Below are 14,754 nucleotides of genomic sequence, written 5' to 3'. Positions count from 1 at the left end.
GTGGGGAAGCAACAGTTGTGATTGGAGGATCAAGAAAAGAGGACAGGGTTTAAGATAGGTCAATTAAGACAAGAAACACATTGATTTAAATGCCTTACACGGTGGATTAAAGCAGAATGATGATTTTGGATAGATATAAATGTATTTTTTTTTTCACATATTTTTTTGTTGTCAGTTTTAGTTTTGCTACTGAAACAGTAAAGCAAGGAGCCCCTTCATCCCATTAGTCCTCACGTCAGAGTGTGACGTGTTAGAAAAAAAGAAAAAGAAAAAAAGGAGAGATATCAATACAGTTAGCGGACGTCACAACTGTTGTGTGGAGATTGTCTACTCTAGGCCATAACATTGTTATCAACGTGAGGTCACATTGTGAATCAATATCTCTGCTCTCTCCCATGAAGTCCATTCAACACAGCCTCTCCAGTCAATACGTAAGGCTGTGCGTACATCACAGTAAGTCAATGACTGCTCTTGCTTTTTAGCAGATAGTGATATGCCCCGCGTCAATATTGTAAAAGCAGTCAAGTCAGTCCCTCACAGAATCCTCCAGGGAGCAGCACTGGGGCGTACTTTTAAACCATTCAACACCTTATCGTAACATTTTTCGATCCGCTAATCATTCTTCCCTTCCCAGCACAGTCCCTGAACACAGTGGTGGGAACACCACCCAGGCCAGCACCATTATAGCCGATAGCGTCTGGCAGGTTGCATTTCACTCTGCAGTGCTCATCCCTTGCATAAGCACACCCACGCGAGGTGCCCTCAGAAGGAGCGCTTCCATGTCTTACAGAGGATCTTCTGGAAAGCTCTCCTGAAGTCCTGGTTGAAGATGGTGTAGATGGCCGGGTTCAGACAGCTGTTACAGTAGCCAATCCAGAAGAAGAACTTGAACAGTGGCATTGGGATCTCACAGGGCTCCCGGCAGATCCCGTAGAGGCTGTAGGAGAAGAAGAACGGGAACCAACAGACCACAAAGACGCCCATAACCACGGCGAGGACAAACGTGAAGCGTTTCTCCCGAGCGGCAGATATCTTCTTCCGGTTCACGGTGCTCCGCCGCTTCCGGCGTGAGGCAAACAGCTCCATGGACTTGGAGCTGGCGCGTGACTTCCTGCTCGAGTGTTTAGAGGAGGAGCTGCTCTTCCGCCTAGACTTCTTGTCTTTCCTGTCGTCGTGGCGATGTTTGGAGGCATGCTTTTTGGGCTTCTCGTCCGACGAGCTGCTGTCCTCAAAGTCATCGTCATGGTCCGTCTGCGGATGCTTGGGCTCGTTGGGTAGAGGAGATCCCACAGTCGGCTGTTGGCAGTGGCCGTTCTCACTGTCCTTTATACTGCCGCCACCGTTACACTTTAACGACCCGCCGCCGGGCTCAGGCTGGTCCAGCCCATTCTCTACCTCCCTCTTCTTCTCCGACATGGTTCTGGTCCGAGTCTTGGCCACCTGGTAGATCCGGATGTACACCAGGATCATGATGACGCAGGGGGCGAAGAATGAGCCAATACTGGAGTAAAGGATGTACCAGGTCTCGTCGTTAAGCATACACTGGGGGCTGAGGTCGCTGTGGCTGCTGCTCCTGTCCATCGTTATCAGAGGAGGGAAGGATATGACGGCCGAGATCAGCCACACCACCACGATCATCCCTTTAACCCGTTGGGGGGTCCTCTTTAAGTTGTATTCGACCGCCTGCGTCACTGACCAGTACCTGTCCAAACTAATGGCGCACAGGTGAACGATGGAGGAGGTACAGAATAGAACGTCCAGCGCCAGGTAGATGTCACACCAAACTTTGCCAAAAAACCAGTAGCCCATAAGTTCATTTGCCAGAGAAAAGGGCATGACCAGCGTGGCCACCAGGATGTCGGCGCTGGCCAGAGAGACCAAGAAGAGGTTCTGAGGCGGCTTCAAAGCTCTGCTGGTTAAAACGGCAATAACAACCAACACATTCCCCACTATTGTAAACAAGATGATAAAGCTGACAAGTCCTGCCAGACCCCAGATAGCGAGCTGGGAATACTGGCTTTCAGAGGTGGAATTCGAGGAGTTATTGCCCACCTCGATCTCCTCTAAACCGGAGATATTTAAAAAATCCATTTTTAATCTTCTACTCTGGGTGAGACTTTTAAATAATCTAAAATCTATAAAAATGCCCCATAGTGAGGTTTCTCTCGCAATAACTGTCACAATTTATTTTCTTTTTACATCAAATAGTCTTTTTTCTTCTCCTCACCTGCTTTCTTCCATACATGCATGCCCTTCCTTTGAAAAGAAAAAAGGTTAGGATTGTGATCTGACAAGCCTTTAGAGGTTTCCTTTTTTAAAAGACCGTATTCCTAAAAAGATGTGTCTTGACTGGTCATCATCGTAGAATTTCCATCATTAGAAAGCACGCGCCCTCCTCGGCGCACCGTGTCCTCTCCCATCCCGACTGCACCCGTCTCCAGCTCACTCCCAGCTGTGTCCTGCTCTAGAGGCTTGTAACAACCACGTGCTATTCACATTAAAAACGAGCAGGGACCCGCTCCGCCTCCGCCCCTAACAAGAAAATGAAAGAGAATGGAGAGAAGAGAGATGGAGAGGAGAGAGGTGCAGCAGGGGAAATATGGTGGGTAATGAAATCATTCGTAGATTTTGAAATGAAAATGGATTGTTCTTTCAAGGCTATATCTCACAGGTGACTGTAAGTTATTGACGGGGCAGGTCGGAATAACTATTTTATGTTGTATTAATGCAGGCTGTATCTATTGCGCCGGTGTTCCGTGCGTAATCTATAGGCTTGCTGACACTAAAGCGCACAGGTCTATTTTGCATTTTGGTTTGATTTGCGGGCTGCACGTGTGGTTTAGGGAGCCCACACCGAGCACGTGACTTTTATGAGTCTATCCCAAATCAAACATGACCACGCATAATGAAGAGTTAATATTGCTGCTGTCACCTGTCAACTGGACGGACAGAAGACTCCCGCACTGCGCTCTCTACCCTACTCCGTAGATTAGTCCATGCGCGTGCATGCCACACTGTGCCTTTTGATTTGGTGCGCTCGCTGGAGGTCACTATTGTAACGCCAAGTCTCGAAGGGAGAGAGCTACAGACGCAGAGAAGAGCACAGGATACATACTTTCGAAATTAATGCATTCAAATTAGAATTAGCGACCAGTTATCGCCATGGATTATAGCCTTTCATCGCCCCGTCAGCCTACAAATTATTAAATTAATGAAGTGTGGATATAGTTAGGCATGAGTGTTTGTCTGACTTTGCAGCGATAGAAAGCAAAACGCACACCACTTGCCTTCCACTTGACTGGAATCAATTCCCCCGAATATCCGATTCCAAAGAAATAAGTCAATTCCCGCACACACACTACGCCTTTGCATTCATTTATTTGATATGATTTGATCTTTATTTATCTCGAACAACCATAAACACATAAAGTTGTAATAACAAAAAATAACAAAAACTAAATAAAAACATCAACATCTCGAGACAAATATATATGGTTTTGTTCGAGAAGGGACAGAAAGAAACCAAGCTTATCTGGTCCTGCCCCAAACGCCGTTTGACCGCGGTTGCCCAGCACTGCACCACTGCTTACAATATCATATTAATAAGTTATTTATCAATATCAAAAAATTATATACCTATCCACTACAGCAAAAGATAAATAAATAATTACTAAAAATACTAGTTCACGTTATTTTCAAGTTCCTCTAACTTATACGTGTCCATGAATTCCTGTTTATATCTGCATTTAAACATTTCAATAGTATTACCTGTTTTTATACATCAAGGCCATTCCAAAAAAAAATTGTTTATTAAAAGAGTCAACGTTTCATTTACAAGGACCTTTCTCAATACATATCAACTACAAACTGGCAGTGTTACATGAGCATTTTCATAATCGTATGATGGTCCACAGCTGTCTTGGCTACATATATTCAAAATCCTATTGATACTACTAAAAAGCTAAAACAAATTTTAGGCTAGTGGTATATAAAATATATCCCACATCTACAGTATACACATGCCCGTGGCCGTGGGGTCCTATAACTTTAGATTCATCCACGTACAAATGTAAAACATAATATAAACCAATTAAAACACAGGCCCACCCAAAACATGGAAAACAGAAAACAAAGGGGGAAAAACACGTGCATACATGTTATATCTACTATGCTACTAATTATATACTATGCTATTATGTCTGTACTGCACTCAAGACTGCATCACTCAAGTTCTACACTGTTTGATGAACAATCCTACTTACAGTAGTTGCCAGAGTTGTCGCTTTGGATAAAAGGGGCGACAGTGGCTCAGGAGGTAGAGCACTTGTCTCGTAAACCGGAGGTTCCTGGTTTGATTCCCGCTCCTCCCAGGCAGCCTGTTGAAGTGTCCTTGAGCAAGACACTTAACCCCTAATTGCTCCCGATGAGCAGGTTGGCACCTTATCGTTGCCCTTGCCGTCGGTGTGTGAAAGTCTGAGTGAATGGGTAAAATGTGAGGAACAAATTGTAAAGCCCTTTGGATAAAAGCGCTATATAAATGCAGCCATTTACCAAAAGCGTCAGTTAAATGACTAAATGTAAATGTAATGTACATGGTGGTGGTGTGTGTGTATGCCCGCACGTGTGTGTGTGTGTGTGTATATACAAAACATTTTATATAAAACACATGGGTCAGTTATAAAAAAATATATTTGGGGAATTTTGCAGTAGGTCTGTTTCACAGGAAATCCCTGACATTCAGATCCTTGTTCATTCCCATTGGCAGGAGAGTCTCTAATTCAGTAATCCTAATCCACCTTCCTTTAAATTGCCTCCTCGTCTGGAAATGTGAACTCTCTCAAAACCACTATACCAGTATGTGGTCAGATGTATATACTCCCTTTTCTTGACTCCTTCTGTATCACAAACAGTACTGTATTTGCAAATCTGGTATGTCATAAATGTATAGATGTAGCAGTACTGAATATCTGTATGTCATGTATGTCATATATGTCCTGATGAATTGAAAATGGGGGACCCTGATGTAAACAAGACGAAAGTCTTTCTCTGGTCTGCATCCCCTTAACAATTGTGTGTATTGAGCTGTACTGTATTGTACCCATTCTGCAATCTGTTAATAAAGTTTTCAATCAATTCAATCAATCAATCAATCAATCAATCAGGGGGATGATCATGTTTCATATGTGCAAAATGAAGGACAACTGTCTATGTTTGCATTTTGATCAACTGAACAATGTTTCGCCAGTCTTCAAAGGATCTGGTTGTCATGCCGATGTATACTTTACGACAAGGACACTTGGTGAGGTATACTGTATGACTCCGGTGGTTCGTTGTACAGGAAATTGTGCCCGGAATCGTGTACTAAGTTCCTGTTACAGGATGGAAGAAGGACATGTACTTGTGTGTTGGAAGTGTGCACATTTGAAAATGATTGTCACTAGAGCACCAGCAAAACAATAAGATAAGATATCCCTTTATTGATAATGTACGTACACATTGTACAATATAATACAATACAATACAATACAATCATTACAATGCAATACAATACACAGGCATTAAAGCGTTCCGTCTCCAGACGGATTTCCGTCAATTTGATTCGGAGTCTGATGGAATTGGCTACCTGGTATAATATGATTTGTAGATGCATACAGATTGAATCTAAATTGAGCCAATCAGAGGCGTCAAATATCATGAAAAAGGGAATTTTTTTTCTATCACGGCGCGGCCGCGCCAAGCAGTCATTGGTGAGCTGCGAAGCAATAATGGCAGGACTCAGCGACTCGAGAGACAGGATTACGCTGCTCGCTCCGCGGTTGCAGCTGGAGGCTATTGGGCGAGTGACATTTGCGAGGTCTGAGAGGTCTGTCCGCCACATGGCGGGTAACAAAATAGTCATGTAAAATAATTAAAACTGCGGTGTGTTTTGGTTTTACGACAGTCGCCTTTTTTGCAGCCTCGCGCGTCAACTCTCCTTGTTTACCGATGTCCCATCCACCACCTGCTTGCACTGTAATGCTGCTATACCGATTAGCTAACGTTAGCTTAATAGCGTCGGTTAAATGGAAGGAGTAAGCCGGCCACTAAAAAGAAAAACCACCGTGGTTTTCTCAGACGAAAAGGATGAGCGGCACCACCCAACAAAAGAAAGTTTCGAGAGGAATGGAAGTTTGAAGATAGCGGTGTTTCAAGAGACTGGCTAGGCTACTGGGGGCTGTAGTGGTGAGTTAACTTCTTCCGTGTTCCGCAACTATGTCAAAAAGAAAAACAGAAACAACACATTAATCATTGTCGTGTTACTTCACAGTACAAATACGTGAGTCCCCTGTTGTGGTTGTGAGTATCCTTTATTAGCTTAACTCCGTAGCAACATCACACAGGTGTATCTGTGTAGACAGTCTCCTCCCCACCGTATATTCTCCCCCACCGTATGAATCTTTTTTCTCCGACCCACCCACCCCCTCCTAATGTACAGTCTCCTCCCCACCGTATGTATATATTCTCTCCCCACCGTATGTATATTTCTCTCCCACCCACCCACCCCCTCCTAATGTACAGTCTCCTCCCCATCATATGTATATACTCTGTCAGGATCTATGGGTAACATTACTGTATATTTGCATATCGTATATGTCACAAATGTAACATTACTATATACCTGTAGTATGTCATGTATGTCCCTATGCCATAAATGGCATGATGTCATGTATGTTGTGTATGTCATAAATGTCACTATGAATTGAAAATGGGGGACCCTGATGTAAACAAGACAAACGTCTTTCTCTGGTTTGCATCCCCTTAACACATTTGTGACGAAGCACGGATATCTCCGTGTTTCGATTCCACCCGTTGTGGACAGAAGGACGGATATATCCGTGGCAAGTTGTTTTGGCTTTTATTCCATTTTAATAACCTATTCAAGGTCGCCGAGCTGCACTGCAGATGTACCCTACTCTTTGAATTCAAGCGTTATACGGGATTTGGGACTAGTATATTTTCTGGAAGGCTAGATATAAAGCTAATAGCTGCTAACGTTATATCCAATGGCATTTCCGTTTTACAGATGCTACAGAAATAACTCAAACTGCATATGATCGGCACGATCCCAAAGCATGTATGCATGAAAGGGGGGGGGCGGGGGACGTCGTTTATTATTATTGATTACCAATAACCGTGTTCGTCTAACTAGCCACATAGGCCGATCGCCTGGATGGCTATCAAAACAATGCCCGGTCGGGCTGTAATTTACGTGAAAAAGATCTTACCATGAGCCGGTTGGATCCCCCCGAGCATTTCCCCGTTATCGATCGCCATCTGGTAGATCGATATGTCCATTGGCTGATGATAAATCCCCTTATTGCATAGTGAAATCCGCAATTCAAAACGTATCCCGTGCAACAGACAATAGCTATCGCTTCAGATGAGTAGAAAACTACATTAGAGATCCAAAAAAAGAAAGACAACTTCTGCCACAGGGAACACTCTATTATCGCGATAGCGCCCCTAAGAGGATCTGGCCGGTATTGCATGTTGGCGAATTCAAAGAGTAGGGTAAATCTGCAGTGCCGCTCGGCGACCTTGAATAGGTTATTAAAATGGAATAAAAGCAATAACAACTTCCCACGGATATATCCGTGCTTCTGTCCACAACGCATGGATTCGAAACACGGATTTCAAACTTGCAGCTCAAACTTGAGTGATGGACATCTGCCATTCTGCCATGTGGAGAAATCAAGAAATCCCTGTTCACCATCTGTCCAGAGAAATATTATATTGTCAATAAAACCTTTCCAGTAGATGATGTGTTTCCGATAAGGATTATTCTCTTCATTCAAGATGTGTTTAATTTTAAAACATAGAGGTTTACATAGTTTGGTGCTACAACTGTGCCCATAGCACAACCACAGTGTTGCCAATCATTCCTGAAGTACACTGAAGTCATTTTTAGTTAAAACAAGTTCAATTGTTTTTAGGAATTTTCTGCATGAGGCATCAATATCTGATTTGCTGTCCAAAAAAGACGTTCAATGCTTCTGTGCCACCTGTGTGGAATGTTATTATATAGATGCTCTCTACATCCAAGGTACATACGCTGGTAGATTCAGGAATTAGTAATGTCTTTAACAATTGTATGACAGCATTACTGTATTTGAATAAGAAGGATGGTAGTTCAAAGACATAAGGCTTGATGTGATGGTCCACAAAAGTGGATAATGCGGCTACCAGGGGGCTATTCCAGGGATTTGTGTGTGTAGCGGAATGGAGGATGATTTAACATACAAAGTCAAATTATTTCTCATCTATGTACATCCTTTTCCAAAAATGGGTTGACCTCATTTTGATATGATCACTTTTCAACTTGAGGTGGTACTTTTCATCCCTGAGTTGACTCAATTTGGGTTTTGTAATCGGACACATCTTGTAGCACACCTGCCCCTCCTGTGTCCTCTGGTTTTGTAATGACATTCTTGACTGATTGTATTTCAAAGCCCCGCTCTCTCCACTTTTGTCAAATTATCATAAATTGTCTACACGTTTTGTCTACAAATTGTCTTATAATTGGTGCAGATTTTAATGCCATTTGGGACCGTGGGTTGGATAAATCTTATCCCATCTTTTCCAACGAACAAAAAAAGTCATCTAATGCATTAAAGGATTGGGCAAAGAATACAGGTGTAAATGATCTATGGCGATCACTCAACCCCACGACCCGGAAGTACTCTTGTCGATCAGCAAGACATAAAACACTCTCCAGAATAGATTATGTTTTCGCAACACCGAGACTATTTGATAACTATGAAGTGGAGATGGTACCCAATGCATTATCAGATCATTGTTATTTACTCCTAAAAGGATCATTTGGTGTACTATCATCCCGAGCCCCAAGATGGCGCTTTAACACAACACTGCTGAATAACAAGGAATTCATTACACAACTCAAAGAAGCTCTTTCAGTATTCCTATCAGAGAATGTGAACTCGGTGCCGGACCCTAGAATATTATGGATGTCGGTAAAGGGAATGATCAAGGATTTCACGGATAGCTTTTCATCCAAAATACGCAAGAATTGATGCTCAAAACTGGCGGAATTAGAAACGCTCTACTCTACATTATTTACTTCTTTACAATATAACGACTCCGCTTGACTGGAATCTCAAGTAAATTTACTAAAAATAGAGATTAACGCCATTTACAGACAACAATCTGAAGTACAAATACGTAGCACAAGACAACAGCATTACTCTCAAGGTTCCAAACCAAGTCACCTACTAGCTACGCGATTAACACTTTAACTGCCACACACGAGATATCTCGGGTTTCCAATAGTTATGTTGAAAGCCACTCACGAGATTTCTCGGATTTTTTTTTTTTTTAGCGATCTGAAATCATATTGCATCACGCGAGCCTACCCGAGTATACCCGAGCATCGCCGGCGATCATATGTGGAAAAAAGCGCCCCCCCTATCGTCTCCCAGATGACATAAGGGATTTTGGAATGGACTCAATGAAAATGGATGGGGAAAAAAATCCGGTACTCCACATTCTCCAGTCCACTGATCCAGCCGGAATTACCACAGTTCATTCTGGAGCCTCTCAGCCCTGCGGAATCATGTACTGCACTGTATACACGTTGGATCAATACACTTATTGATTTTTTCGAATGGTGATCAGGAATTGGAATATACCAGTTGGATACCATCTGATGTCAGGTAAGGAATCTATGTTATCAGTGTTAGGATAATCAGACTAATTTTGATGAAGATATAGGCTATTTTGTGAAATGGGCTCTTTCGGTTTCACTGGAAAAGTCCAAGAGGAAATGAACACGCCGATTATCCGTGCGCGGCGCGAATGTGCTTGCGTGCACGTATAATATTGATCATCTAGCGTTTATTTGAAAACGATTCATAAATAGGCAGACGAATATCGACGTTCTGGAATATTCCAGTAAAAGACGATTATCACAGAATGGTCTAGAATGGGCGGTTAGGTGGCCGAGCGGAGATTGCGTTCGTCACCAACCCCGGAGCTGTGAGCTGGATTCGCCTGTTCGAATCCAGCACACAGCTCCGGGGTTGTCACCAGCTTGGCTGGCCGTCTGCACTAATACAATTGGCTGTATTAGAGGGTGGGAGAAGCTGGCGGGGTGGGTCCGGGTCGTTGTAAACAGCGACTCCTACAGTTCGGTCGGGGCGCCTGCTAAGCGCGGATAGGACTTGAGGGGGATAGTGTGGTCCTCCCACACGCTACGCCCTCTCGATGAGAATCCGCGCTGCCAGGTGAAAAGAAGCGGTGATTGGCTGGACGTGTGTCGGAGGAAGCACGTGGTAGCCTCCACTCTCCCAGATGATCTGACTGTGGGGGGTAAGTGCGCAGCGACCAGGAAGGGACTGGGAATTGGCATACGACTAACATTGGGATGGGAGAAAATCGGAGGAAAAATGGAGGGGGAAAAAGATCAATAAAAAAAAAAGAATGGTCTAGAATGAACTGTTTTTTATTTCAAAACGGGTGCTTTTCAAAATGCTCTGAAACGGAAATGAAGCGATAAAAAACCAATCTGCCTTGACAGCACTGACTGGAAAATAGTCTTTGATAAGCGACGGGCAGATTAGACACATAATTTAAAACATAGATTAGGCGATATTAACGTTAACATTGAAGTGGATGGTGGTGGCATCAAGGGGGTAAAAAGGAAAACCCGGCGTGGCACTCAAAGTGTTAAGAGTTAACGCAAAATTTGCAGATATAACCTCCATTAAAGCACAACAAGGACTTGTAACAGACACCAAAGAAATAAACACGACATTCAAAGAATTCTACTCCAACTTGTATAAATCAGAAACGACCTTCGATCAAAACAAAATGGACACATATCTTAATCAAATTAACCTCCCCAAACTTTCAGAGGATGATGCTAAACAGTTAGAAACACCAATCACACTAGAGGAACTCAGGAAGGCCATATCCGAAATGCAAAGTGGTAGGGCTCCTGGAAGAGACGGTATCCCACCAGAAATGTACCTTTCATGTTGGGACATAATTGGACCCCTATTACTTAATATGATTTTATACTCAGTCAATGAGGGGAACTTTCATAAGAACGACAATATTGCACTCATAACAGTCCTCCTTAAAAAAGACAAAGACCCCACCGAGTGCGGTAGTTATAGACCCGTAAGCCTCCTCGGAACCGATATCAAACTGTTCTCTAAGGTATTAGCCATCAGACTTCAAAAGCATATGACGTCTTTAGTTCATCCGGATAAAACTGGCTTCATAAGAAACCGTTTGATCACTGACAACATAAGACGATTACTATATACGTACTAGATGCCAGCAAGGACGACACCACACCCAAGGCGATGCTGTCCCTGGATGCAATGAAAGCTTTTGATAGGCTGGAATGGTCGTATCTATGGGCAGTATTAGAAAGGATGGGGTTAGGAAAAGGATTAATTGATTTAAATTTTTTTTATTCTATTTATTTTTGGGCTTTCTGTATTTTTCACCGATCCCAATTTAGTTGTTATGCCAATTCCCTTCCCGGTCGTTGCGTGCATTGCCCCACTGTCAGCCTGGGGAGGGTGTAGAACTACCACATGCCTTCTCCGATACATGTGGAGTCGCCAGCCGCTTCTCTTCACCTGACAGTGAGGAGTTTCACTGGGGGAACGTAACGTGTGTGGAGGTTCATGCTATTTCCCCCATATCCCCTCCCTGCTGAACAGGCGCCCTGACCGACCAGTAGGAGTCACAGTTTACAACGACCAGGACACATACCCCACCGGCTTCCCACCCACTAACACTGCCAATTGTGTTAGTAGGGACAACTGACCAAGCCGGAGGTACCGCTGACAGCTGGATTCGATCCCAGAGTCTCTGCGGTGGTAAGAGAGTGCTTATTCTACCCAGCCGCACAAAAAGTGACTATTCTGATCATAGGTTTCACTTTCTCCAGTGTTATCTCCTCACCTACACTACAGTATAGTAGAGACCAGTGGTCAGAAACCTATGTTTCCCATGCCGCATGTGGCTCTTTCACCCGCCCTGAGGCAATTTACCTATTTCAAGCTCCACCCTCTTTTCTTGATCCTTGATCCACAACTATTGCTTTCCTCGACAAGCAACAGTTGTGATTGGAGGATCAAGAAAAGTGGATCAAGACGAATAGAGGCCGTGGAATGTTTGCGTAGTTCTCTGTCTTCCAACATGGCTGCCTGTAACATAGCAACCATTGTTTTGTACATGGAAATGGAAGAGACAACGGTTGCTAGGTGCAAAACAACGGCTGCTATGTTGTTGCTATATGAGAATTATATCAACAAAGATTTAATAATGTGGCATCTTAGTTTTGTATGTACATAGGGAGAATTACTTTTTGCTCGTGGATAGCCAGTCCTCCTCTCTCCTCTGGATGACAAAGCAAAAGGCTTCCTCTCCCTCTATCTCTCACATTAAATCTGTCTCCCTGCAGCCATCTATATCACTCTCTCTCTCTCTCTCTCTCTCTCTCTCTCTCTCTCTCTCTCTCTCTCTCTCTCTCTCTCTCTCTCTCTCTCTCTCACACACTGATTTTAAGGACTCGTGACTCGACTTGGACTTGAGCACTGATGACTCAGACTTGGACTCGAGCATTGACTGCATTCGGACTTGGAAGGTGCAGAAGACGACTCTGACTTGTGATAAATACAGTTATTTATTTCATATATCTTTTGTAATAGGCCCTACTCATTTGGCATAAGATATTGATGGCTAGTGCATTTGTTTGGCTATTGTGTCACAGAGTAAATAAACTCCCTTTGAAATGGTGACCGCTGTGTCATTTATGTTTAATGTAGACCTTTTTTTATTTGTATGTCAGCTCTTTGACTGCCAGAGCGGAGTGGACTCAACCTTGATGACTTGGACTCGGACTCGGACCAGGGTAATGGGGACTCGACTCTGGCTCTTCGTGGTGACTTGGACTCGGACTCGAACACTGGGGACTCGAGACTTGACTCGGACTCGAGATTTAGTGACTCGATTACAACACTGGTGTGTACACAAGCCCTTTCAGTGTGGGCGCCTATTTGAAAGGACAATGCAGTAGGCAGCACAGCACATGGATGTTTGATCACATTTGTAAATGTCATTCCAAGAAGAGTTTTGTGGGGGTCCCCCTGTGACGTGTGCCCTGATATTAGGTTTCCGCTCCGTCTATTGGCCGTGTCTCCCCGCTAAGTATACCTGTCATTTATCTCTGAACAAGCATGCATCATGCATGCTCAATTAAAGATAACCAGTTAGCCACAAGAAACGGTCGACTCCAAACTGACTCGCATTGATGTGATGGTGGAATGAGCTCAAAGCAGTTTCTTTAACCTCATAGAATACAAGAAAGAAAAGACAGCAGATTCTATCTATCTATCTATCTATCTATCTATCTATCTATCTATCTATCTATCTATCTATCTATCTATCTATCTATCTATCTATCTATCTATCTATCTATCTATCTATCTCTCTCTCTCTCTCTCTCTCTCTCTCTCTCTCTCCCCAGCTCGTCGTCATCAGGCTGTTTAAATTGAGCTGGTGGTCGGGTGACTCCACAGGCCAGTGTGGCTGATCCCTCCTAACAGACAGACATGTCTTATTATGGTCATTAACTCGTGCCTCAGGGCCATAACTCTGTCCGTGTACTTGAAGCTCCAGTGACTGATCTCACCATTACCAAGGCCCTTTCTTCTTCCCAGCAGTTTTCTGTTCTTTTCAAAGGAACAAGATAACACTTCCTTTTTCACGTTACCATCGCCATCATTATTGCAGGACTCGCTTTTTCCCCCTTCATAATACTGTGGAGATGTGACTGTTCTCTGGAGGAGATGTGACTGTTCTCTGGAGGAGATGTGACTGTTCTCTGGAAGAGATGTGACTGTTCTCTGGAGGAGATGTGACTGTTCTCTGGAGATGTGACTGTTCTCTGGAGGAGATGTGACTGTTCTCTGGAGGAGATGTGACTGTTCTCTGGAGATGTGACTGTTCTCTGGAGGAGATGTGACTGTTCTCTGGAGATGTGACTGTTCTTTGGAGGAGATGTGACTGTTCTCTGGAGATGTGACTGTTCTCTGGAGGAGATGTGACTGTTCTCTGGAGATGTGACTGTTCTCTGGAGGAGATGTGACTGTTTTCTGGAGGAGATGTGACTGTTCTCTGGAGGAGATGTGACTGTTCTCTGGAGGAGATGTGACTGTTCTCTGGTGGAGATGTGACTGTTCTCTGGAGATGTGACTGTTCTCTGGAGGAGATGTGACTGTTCTCTGGAGATGTGACTGTTCTCTGGAGATGTGACTGTTCTCTGGAGATGTGACTGTTCTCTGGAGATGTGACTGTTCTCTGGAGGAGATTGTGACTGTTCTCTGGAGGAGATGTGACTGTTCTTTGGAGGAGATGTGACTGTTCTCTGGAGATGTGACTGTTCTCTGAAGGAGATGTGACTGTTCTCTGGAGGAGATGTGACTGTTCTCTGGAGATGTGACTGTTCTCTGGAGGAGATGTGACTGTTCTCTGGAGGAGATGTGACTGTTTTCTGGAGGAGATGTGACTGTTCTCTGAAGGAGATGTGACTGTTCTCTGGAGGAGATGTGACTGTTCTCTGAAGGAGATGTGACTGTTCTCTGGAGGAGATGTGACTGTTCTCTGGAGATGTGACTGTTCTCTGGAGGAGATGTGACTGTTCTCTGGAGGAGATGTGACTGTTCTCTGGAGGAGATG

The 14,754-nt window shown here is 43.8% G+C and overlaps 1 protein-coding gene across 1 annotated transcript; it reads right to left on the bottom strand.

The window, feature by feature from the left end:
• Positions 1 to 762: 762 nt before the first annotated feature.
• adra2c (adrenoceptor alpha 2C) lies at positions 763 to 2,091 on the bottom strand (the record flags this gene model as incomplete). The annotated part of the gene is made up of 1 exon (XM_084319217.1): positions 763 to 2,091. The coding sequence occupies one exon, from the start codon at positions 2,089 to 2,091 to the stop codon at positions 763 to 765; it is 1,329 nt and encodes a 442-aa protein (XP_084175343.1).
• Between the last annotated feature and the right edge of the window lie 12,663 nt (positions 2,092 to 14,754).

Source organism: Notolepis coatsorum (assembly GCF_963971535.1).
Source record: "Notolepis coatsorum genome assembly, chromosome: 7".
Lineage (NCBI taxonomy): Eukaryota > Metazoa > Chordata > Actinopteri > Aulopiformes > Paralepididae > Notolepis > Notolepis coatsorum.
Note: the sequence above shows the minus strand (reverse complement) of the source record. Positions and strands in the feature narration are given on the sequence as shown.